This window comes from Belonocnema kinseyi, chromosome 5, assembly GCF_010883055.1.
Source record: "Belonocnema kinseyi isolate 2016_QV_RU_SX_M_011 chromosome 5, B_treatae_v1, whole genome shotgun sequence".
Taxonomy (NCBI): domain Eukaryota; kingdom Metazoa; phylum Arthropoda; class Insecta; order Hymenoptera; family Cynipidae; genus Belonocnema; species Belonocnema kinseyi.
Window position 1 is genome coordinate 83241998 of NC_046661.1, and position 10005 is coordinate 83252002.

At 29.1% G+C, this 10005-nt stretch overlaps 1 protein-coding gene across 1 annotated transcript in view; it reads left to right on the top strand.

The window, feature by feature from the left end:
• The first annotated feature begins 4233 nt into the window (after nucleotides 1-4233).
• The window catches only part of LOC117173249 (transaldolase), a 27148-nt gene continuing 21376 nt past the window's right edge, over nucleotides 4234-10005 (top strand). Inside the window, exons 1-3 of the mRNA XM_033361719.1 lie at nucleotides 4234-4453; nucleotides 7420-7543; nucleotides 9660-9899. Coding sequence (XP_033217610.1) covers nucleotides 4357-4453; nucleotides 7420-7543; nucleotides 9660-9899 — 461 coding nt within the window. The 5' untranslated portion in view covers nucleotides 4234-4356. The remainder of the gene's footprint in view (nucleotides 4454-7419; nucleotides 7544-9659; nucleotides 9900-10005) is intronic.

Here is a 10005-nt window from a genome sequence, read left to right on the forward strand (position 1 = left end):
TAAAAAAATGGGTTTGACCGTCAAAAAACATAGAAAATGAAGTTCAAGGTCAAATTTACGGTCACCAGTATTTGACCCCCTTCATCCTGAACAACTTTTGTCCGCAGGATTTCGCCGGGAGCGGGTGCTAATCTGGAAAATTGCACCCGCTTCCAACGAAATCGCGGTAAAATTTCAGCCACAATCACGTCTCACGACCGTGAGATAGGTGGTTATATATACTAAAGAAAATATAGAGAGCGATGAATGGATGGACATTTTTTAAGGATTCATTTCAGGGGTCTGATACACAGAAGAGAGATGATGGGATTCGAAGAACGAGAGAGGTAGAAGGAGAGGAGCTGAATGACGAGGAGATAGAGAAGCAGCTAAGGGAGTAGAAAAAATCGAAGGCAGTAGGACTGGGCGGGGTAGAGAACGAAGGCAGTATAGGTGCCAGCACTGGTAAAAAAAACCAAGAGACCCTTCATGATGTCAACCATGAGGGATCCATGAGGGAAGCCTAGGTTAGGCCCCTGTGAATTAGCATGTCGTTGCCATGAGGAACTCGTCTGGATTGCACTCATGGATTCCACAAGGCTTGAGGACCACCCATACGGGCCCCCTCAATTTTTCCACACGGGCTTGAAGAAATTCTTATTAATATCAAGAGCTGCGAGATTCCAAAACTTTCGAGCTGCTCGAAACTTTAGAGAAACTCGAGACTTTCGAATACTCGAATGTTTTCGAGAACTTGAAACTTTCAAGTACTCGAATTTCTTCGAGAATTCGAAACTTTCGAGTACTCGAATGTCTGAGAACTCGAAACTTTCGAGAACCCGAAACTTTTAAGTACTCAAAGCCGTGTGAATTCTCGAAATGGTCGAGTAGCTCGAAAATTTCGAGAACTCGACATTTCGAGCTAATCGAGCTCGACTCGACTCGAAGTTTCGAGCTTTTTGCACACCCTTAGTTTCTGGCTTTCTAGAGAGAAGAGAATGTGTCAGTTGTGCGGGAAGGGGGGTACAAAAGTTGAGCACTGGTTGGAGGAATATGAAGAGGTGGAAAGAAGTGGGATAAACATGGCGGTATTGTTGCATGAAAGGGGGCGACAAAGGGGCATTAGCATGGGTGAAGAGGGTGTTGGGTAAGATGGAGAAGAAGAAAAGGAATGTAGACGGAAAGATTGTAAATAGGAGAGAAAGTAGATGTAAGAAAACTGTGAATATTGTAAATAGTAGTTAAGTATTAGGTGTTAATTGCGGAGGCAGAGGCTGGCAATGCGAGGCATAGCGGGAAAAGAGCGACATGGGTGCAAGGCGAGGCTCAGCGAGGAAGGTTAGGCTAGAGAAGCGAGCGTATTAGTTATAAGGTGTAGATGGATGTTAATTTGTAAGAGATAGTTGTAAGAAAATTCTGTAAAAAAAAGAAAATGTAAGCAACTTAATTTTTTAAGGCCAGCAGACCGAAAAATAAACGTTTATCTATCTACTAAATAAAATAATTACATAAAGTAAAGCTCAGAATACATATCGAGTTTAGTATGTGATTAATGCGTAGTAATTAACATTTAATGATTATTTATAGCTCTTGTACATGTAAAGGTAAAAATAAAAATAAAAAAATGTATGTATGCAAAATAAAAACAAAGAAAAATTACAAAAGGTAATGAAAGCCGAGAAGTAATATTCTAAAAAATGTTTTGTAACGTACAGTTCTGAAAATCTGATAAAAAGTAAGAAAATTTGATAGCTTTTAAAAACAGTGAACTTTGAAGCATAGTTTTTCATTGAAAAAATAATAGGAAAAATCTGAAAAAATTCATGGTGTATTTTGAACATTTCTGAACAGATTGCCGTCGAAAAATTTGCAAAATATAAATAATTGTTTGTTTTTTGTGAATAAATATGCGACCGAACTATCTTCAGTTCTAATGAACATAATGAAGTGATTTAAATTGGAGGTAGTTAGTTGAACTATCTGCAATAATTTACAGTTTGAAGGAAGTATGTGCTTCTTGTTGTGTTTGTGCAAATTGCGATATTTGTACTCAGTTTTTTATATAGGAAAGCAAGAAAAAATTGGACGTAAAAGTGAGGAGTGAAGTTTGGGCGGATGAGAAAGATTGGAAGGGCATAGACTGGTTTTTACCCAAGTGGAAGATACAAGTAGCGAGAAAGGATTACATAAAAGGGAGATGGATAGCTGGCATGTTGTCAGAGGGAAGAAAGAAAGTGGTGCTAGAGGAAAAGAGGGAGAGTATATACAAGAAAAGGACAGAAGTTATTGAGAAGAGTAAAAATAGGAAAAGTGTTTGTGGATGTTTTACACATGTACAGGACAAGAAAAGAAGAGGGTTAACAATAAGAAAATCGACAAAGGATGAACCGAAGAGGTTAGTGGTAATAGAGGGGGGGGGGGGGTCACGGATAGGGTAACAAGGGAGTGCGGTAGGGGAAGAAGGAAAAAACGGGGAACGAAATTGATAATGGACATGTGGGGGGGCAGAATTTAGATAAAAAATAGAAAATGAGGAGATAGAAAGTATTGAGGAGGAAGGATTAGACACGCTGCTGATAAAACTTAAAGGAATGATTGATAAGGTAAGGGAAGAGGTGAGTCTTAGGAGAGGTTAGTGGGACGATGAATATATGGAAAGTATAAATAACATGAAGAATGTAAGAAAATCCAGGGGAGGAGAAAATGGAAAAAGGGGAACTTGATAAAAAAAAGAAGTAGCACGAAAGAAGGCGTAGAGAAGGCGGTAAAGGAAGGCAAGGAGTGGAAAGTGATAAGCAGGAAAAGAGGAGGAAGGAAGGGCATCAATTAAGAAATCGACATTAAAGTGTGGACGAAGTATTTTAAAGGTCTTTTAAGGGGTGTGGAAAATAGGGTAAAGGAAAAAGGAAGAAAATGGTAGGGCGGGACGAAGAAAGCGAAAACGAGATTATTAGGTATACAAAAAAGCATGTGGAATACGAATGTAAGATTAAAAGCGTGGGGGTTTAATGTATAAAATTTAAAATTTTATGTATAATAGAATTTCAAGTAATACAAGGCCAATTAGATTTTCAACAACAATGGCGCCAGGATTTTTTAACAATTTTTTTATTTTTTAAATTCGTCAATTTCCCTGTGTCGGATAAATTCATTCATCGCTTCCGGTTGAAAATTCGCCCCTTTGTAGTGAAAATTCAAGAAATAGGTTCATTTTTTCTTATGTTGATTGGAAAATCTTTTTTGGTTAAAAATTCAACTTATTTGTTGGAAATTCAACTGTTTTGTGAATTCAACTTTTTGGATTGTCAATTCAATTTTTTGTTCAAAATACTACTCTTTTATAAAAATTCGTCTTTTTGGCTAAAAATTCAACAATTTAGTTGAATTTTTTTCTATCTTGACTGGAAAATCTCTCTTAGTTGAAAGTTCATCTTTTGTTTTGAAAATTCAACTTATTTGTTGAAAATTCGTAATTTTATTTAAAAAATTAGACCTTCTGACTTGAAAATTCACTTTTTTTGTTAAAAATTCGACTCTTTTGTCTGATAGTTCAACTATTTGGTAGCAAATTCAACTGTTTGTTTGTTAATTATTTTTCTTATTTGTAGTTTCAACTATTTGCTTGAAAAATCATATTTCTGGGTGCAAAATTGAAAACTTTTCTGAAACATTCAATTCTTAGCTTGAAAATCAACATATTTGTTATAAATTCGTCTTTATGGCTTAGAAATTCTTCTTTTTTGGTAGAAAATTCAACTTTTAGGGTGAGAATTCAAATATTTAGTTGAAAAATGCGATATATTTCGAATTAGATTCTTACTGATATATACACACACACACACATATATTCAATTTTTTGGGATTTTTCATTCGCTTTCATTGAATAACGCATAATGTTATAATTTTATAACTCAGTCATTTTGATGTTAAACGTTTATTTTATTCAAATCGTAAGTTAATATTTTTTAAATTTGAAAAAAACGCACAAATTGATGCACATGATGACTTCTGCGCATGTGCAGAAGTTACAAGTGTTTGCGCGCGAATATTTAAATCCTAAGGGAATAAGTATTTTACCATCTTCAAAATGGTAAAATTTGAAAAAAAAATTGCATTCTAAATTATATAACACAAGTACTTTTATTAAACAGTCTTTATTTTCTGCCAAAAAATTTATTTAAAAAAAATTTGGAAAAAATGCAACTGCTGGAGAAACTCAAATTGTTATTACGGCACTGTTGCGAAGGTTACGATAGTTTGCAGTTCCCTGCTAACTGCTTCAATTCGTTGGATTTCGTTTCGAGTTGATTACGCGTGTTTGGGGAAGTTCTCGTCTCTTGTTTCGTTGTTCAAGGAAATTTGAAAAATAGATCGAAAATGGGTGAACCGCAGTGCAAAAAAGTGAAAACTGGAAATACTCTGGACCAGTTGAAAACGATGACAACAATTGTTGCCGACACCGGCGATTTTCAAGGTTAGTTCAGCATTTTTTATACCTTGGGGATAAGCGTTTTCTGTTGAAAAATCACGAGTACGTTTCATGTAAGAACGCCAGAAATCGGGTCAAAGGCGAAGGTTACATCATGGTTGAAGACATGGTTTGCGACTACATTTGTGAAATACTGTTTACCGCTTCAGGGGCGTAGCTACTAGTCAGAGTCAGGATTAAAAATTTGCAAGGGAGCCCGTATAATTTGTATGGGAGTCTCCCTGACTTTTCTTATTCTTATTTTTCTTAAGATTCATGTAAACTAATTTTGACCTTAAGGCATTTTCAATCAATTTTCTGAGCGGGGTTCTTCGTTTGAATGGATTTTATTTAGAGTTGTTAAAATTTTTAAAGTCATCTACCATGATTTGTACATTTTTGCGCGACAATAATAATTTCTACAAGAATTTTTACATCCTCACTATACAATAAATTGTAGATTGCATAGTATCAAGAGGAATTTAATTAACTTTTTTTTTTATAACGGATGCATAATTTTAGCTGCTTTCGTGCCGCTGGACCGGGAAATGACAGTGAATTTATTTTTTGACCGGGAATTTTACAAATCTTTAGAAAAAAATATCCTACCAACTTTGATTTTAAATGTTATTTTTTAAATAATTAGTTTAATTGTGATTTTTTTCAATTATAATATCTTTCAGTTTAGAATGCCTAACTCGAAAATTACATAAGGAACATACTGGGTATTTAACACCCAAGGGTATTCAAACGTGTGTTGTGCTGGCGGTATTGGATAGTTTTTTACAAGAAAATCAATTAATGATGTTTAACTTATCTAGTTTAAGGAGAAAAAGGTTTCATAACATTGTTAAAATTTTAAAGTAGTTTTAAAAAATTCAAAAATGACTTTTTTCACTCAAAAATTCAAAACTTTTTAAGTTTTTGATATTTTTACTTAAAATTTTACTTTTAAGTGAATTTTACGTTTTGTTAAAGCGCAAAGAAGTCGCTGGGTTTTATACACCCAGTATGCCCTTTAAGAGTTAAAAGCGTTTTAAATCTAAATTTTTTTATAAAAACCCTTGCATAATATATTTATAATTAAAGGCCATTATTAAATTTCAAATATAATTTAACTCTAAAATATTCCATTTTTAAACCACGCAATTTTAAATTTTTCAATCTAGAAAAAGAGTGCTTACTTAATATTTAGAAATATCTATCTTTTCATTTAAAAGCAGTGATTGTAAATTAAATATTCAATACTAAAAAAAAATGTTATCGTTACAATTTTAATTGTTCTATTTGACCAAATCTAATTTGTAAGTCAAATTGTTGAATTTTGATGTATAAATAACAATCGAACACCTATTATTCTTAGAAAAAATTCGAATAAGTTAAAGAAATATTTAGAAGATTTAAAAATGTTGGAAGGCTTCAGAAGAATAAAAAAACATTTCCTAGGAAAATTGAAAATGATTTTTTGCTTAGATAAACAAATTTTAAGAGAATATTTAAAAAGATTTATATCGATTTACAATATTTAAAAAATGAATGTGGAAGATTTCAAGAAAATTTCTTTAATTTAGGAGAATTAAAAAGAATTAATTTGAAAAAATGTAAAACAACATGTAGATGTTTCAAGATTTTAAAATAAAACTTCGAAGCAGTTTAAGAATTTTTAAAGTATTTAAAATAAAAAATTTAACTTTTAATTTCAACATGGAATTTTCCATTTTTTACATATTTATAGTTGGAACCAAAAGAATTAAAATTTTTTTTGGAACAGGGAATTTTAAAATTTAAATAAATTCTTATTTGGAACAAAGAAGTTTTTTAAAGAATGAATTCTAACTCTTAAGTTGAAACGGGATATTTTTGAAAAAAATTAAAATTCTGAATTCGAACGGAGTTTTACAAAAAAATTCTAATTCTTAGTTGAAAAGGAGAGTTATTGAAAAGAATTAAAATTTTTTATTCGAACAGGGATTTTTTCAACAGAATTTTATTTCCGAGTTGAAATAAAGAATTTTATTAAATTAAACTAAATTAAGAATTTAAAATTTTCTAAACATTAAACTTCTGGATTTGAACAGGGAACTTCCCATTTTTCTTACCTACTGTGCGGAAATATGGAAAAATGTTTAGAATATAGTTCGATTTTTTAAATTTCATTGGGTGTGAAAAATGTTTGTCAACCTGGAATAATAATTACTTTCACATTTGCTTCCTAAAAAATAAAAAATACTATTTATTTGTAAAATGAAATTTAAAAAATTTAGTGAAATTGTTTATATATGACTGGAAATTACATAAATTTCCGGAAGTTTTTGAATAAAATTTCGGGCTACTACTACTACTAATCAAATAATTTAAAAGGTGATTACATTTATTATTGTATTTCATAATAATCATGATATCCGCATCTGTTCAAGAAAAATTAAATTAATTTGTAAAATAAATCCGAGGTTCATCATTATTCCCCCAATTCAATTTTTCCTATTATTTATTTTACTGATTTTATTTTATTATATTATTATTATAATTTATATTTTACCGAATTACTATTTTACATGTGTTTATTTCAGAGAATTTCCCCTTTTTATCATTTTTATTTCATTTTTATTCGGAAATAATCAAATCATTTGGAAAAATAAAATTTATTTAAAATGGTTCTTGGATAAAAAAATTTCTAAATAGACATTCTAAAAAACAACAATTATGCTAAACATTAATCCCAAATAGTAAACATTGTAATAGTAATTTGGAACAATGCAAATTAGGCAAATTGACAATTTCGAATATTTAGATCAATAATAATTATAGTAAATTATTTAATATTAATGCGTCTCAATAATTTAAAAACAGTTAAAAAAATAATCTTTCCATTTACAAATAATTTTTATATTTATTTGTAAGCAATTATAAATAATTTTGAAATTAAATAGTAAAAAAAAATTGCAGTCGATTCTTCAATCCTTTTTTTTCAGCAATGGAACAATTCAAGCCGACAGACGCGACGACAAATCCATCCTTGATTTTGTCCGCTGCAAATCAAAGCAAATATTCGCATTTGATCGACAAGGCTGTACAATATGGCAAAAAAGTTGGCACGTGAGTGAAAACTTATAAATGAAATTTTATTAGTTTCGAATAACTTGAAATTAAAATTAATTAATTCTGAAATTTTTCGAACCCTCTTCGTCTTTCTTCAAAATTTTTATTTATTTTTTTTATTTTCTAAAATTCTTGCCAAAGACAGAGAATTTCTTTAAATAGCTGTAAAGGATTATAAATTATAAAAAAAAATTATTTTAATTTCAAATTGTTTTATTCTGCTTATTGAAAGTTCTATGTTTATTTGTTAAAAGTTCATCTTTTTGGCTTGAAAATTTAACATTTTGGTTGAAATTTGGAGTCTATTCTTAACAATTATTTTTTTTTTGTTGATAAAAATGCATTTTGTTTAAGATTCATCATTTTATTTGCAAATTGATCATTTTAGTTTGAAATTTGACCATTTTTTGTCTTTTTTTTAATTACATTTCTTTCACTGTAATATTAACTTTTACTTTTTTAGTTGAAAGTTCAACGATTTGTTCGAAAATTCAACTTCTTGGTTCAAAAATTCATCTCGTTTAGTTAAAAATCTAAATATTTTGCTAAAATTTATTCTTTCTTTCACCTTCTTAGTTGAAAGTGAACTTTTTTTATTAGAAATTAACTTTTTTGTTCAAAATTTATATTTTCGGGTAAAAATTTCAACTTCGTAAAAATTAATTTTCTTGACATGAAAATTTAACAATTTGGTTAAAATTTGAAATATGTTATTACAAATTATTTGGTGATGTTGAAAATTCTTTTTTTTTAAAGATTCATACTTTTAGTAAAAAACTGTTCTCTCTAGTTTAAAATTGGACTATTTTATTGAAAATTATTTCATTTTTTTTTTTTTTTTTTTTTTACTTAAATATTAATTTTTCCTTTCTTAGTTGAAAATTCAACTATTTGTTTCAAAATTTAACTTTTTGATTTAATAATGCATATCTTGCGGTTACAAATTTAATAAATTTGTTGAAAATATCAACTATTACATTATTCCTTGAAAATTTATCTCTTTAATATAAATTATATGTTTTGAGTTGTAAATTCCGCTATTTTGTTAAAAATTGAATTATTATGCTGAAAATTTAACTATTTTGCTAAAAAAAAAAGTATTTTTTCGTCGAAGATTCAACTGTTTTGATTATAATTCGTCCCTTTTGATTGAAAATTCATATTTTTTAGTAAAAAAGTTCTTGCTTGAAAATTCAGTTTTGTTGAAAAATCGTTTGTTGTTTATATGGTTGAAAGTTATATGTTTGGTGAAAAAAATTAGTAGTTTCAAATTCATTTCTTTGTTTTTTTTTTAAATCGTCTTTTTAGCAGAAAATTATCTGCTTGTTGGAAAATTTATCTTTTCTGTTCAAAATTCATTTATTTTGATACAAACGTATGTTTTTCAGTTTAAAAATCACTACTTGTTCAAAAATTAAACTACTTGTTTGAAAATTAAAAATTTGTCTTTTTTGTTAAAAATTCGTCTTTTTGTTTTGGAAATTTATATTTTCAAATTGAAAATTCATATTCTTTGCTTTATATTTTAACAACTTAGTTTTAAATTCATTTATTTTTATGAAAAATCATCTTTTTGTTAGAAAAATATTTGCATGGTGGAAAATTTGCCTTTTTCATTAAAAAGCTAATTATTTGGTAAAAATTGATCTTTTTCGGTTTAAAATTAAACTACCTAGTTTACAGTCGAAAAACTTCGTTCAAAATTGAAAATTCATTTTTGGGTGTTGAAAATTTAACAGTTTAGTTGTAAATTTATTCATTTTGTTAAAAATTAGTATTTTTGTTAGAAAATTATCTGCTTGGTTGAAGAATTATTTTTGCAGGTGGAAAATTGAGCTGCTTGCTTCAAAATTTATTTTGTTGAAACTTCAACTGTTTTTTGTTAAAGGCAGTTAATAATTTTTCCTGGAGAATTTATCTTCATCGGATACAAATTAATTTGATTAAAAATTCAACTATTTTGTTTAAAATACAACTATTTTCTTAAAATCATTTTCTTTTAGTCAAAAATTCAACTTTTTTGCTTGAATTAAAAAATAAATAAATTTGAAATTAGTCAAATTTGAGTCTGAAATAATCTGTTTCCAGTTGTAAAATATTCTGATATTTTCAGGACATTAGAAGAACAACTTGAGACAGCTCTGGACATTACTTGTGTTCTTTTCGGCGAAGAAATCCTGAAAATAATTCCTGGTCGCGTTTCCACCGAGGTGGACGCGAGGTTGTCTTTTGATAAAGAGGCCAGTATCGAAAAGGCAAAAAAACTGATCGCACATTACGAGGAAGCCGGCATCAGCAAGGACCGAATTTTGATTAAACTCGCTTCAACCTGGGAAGGAATTCAGGCTGCAAAGTAATTTTTTTTCATACGATTGGTTATTAATATTCAATATTTTTTAATGAAAAATATCAATTTTTAACAAAAAAAATTAATTTTTAAAAAATATTCCAACTTTCAA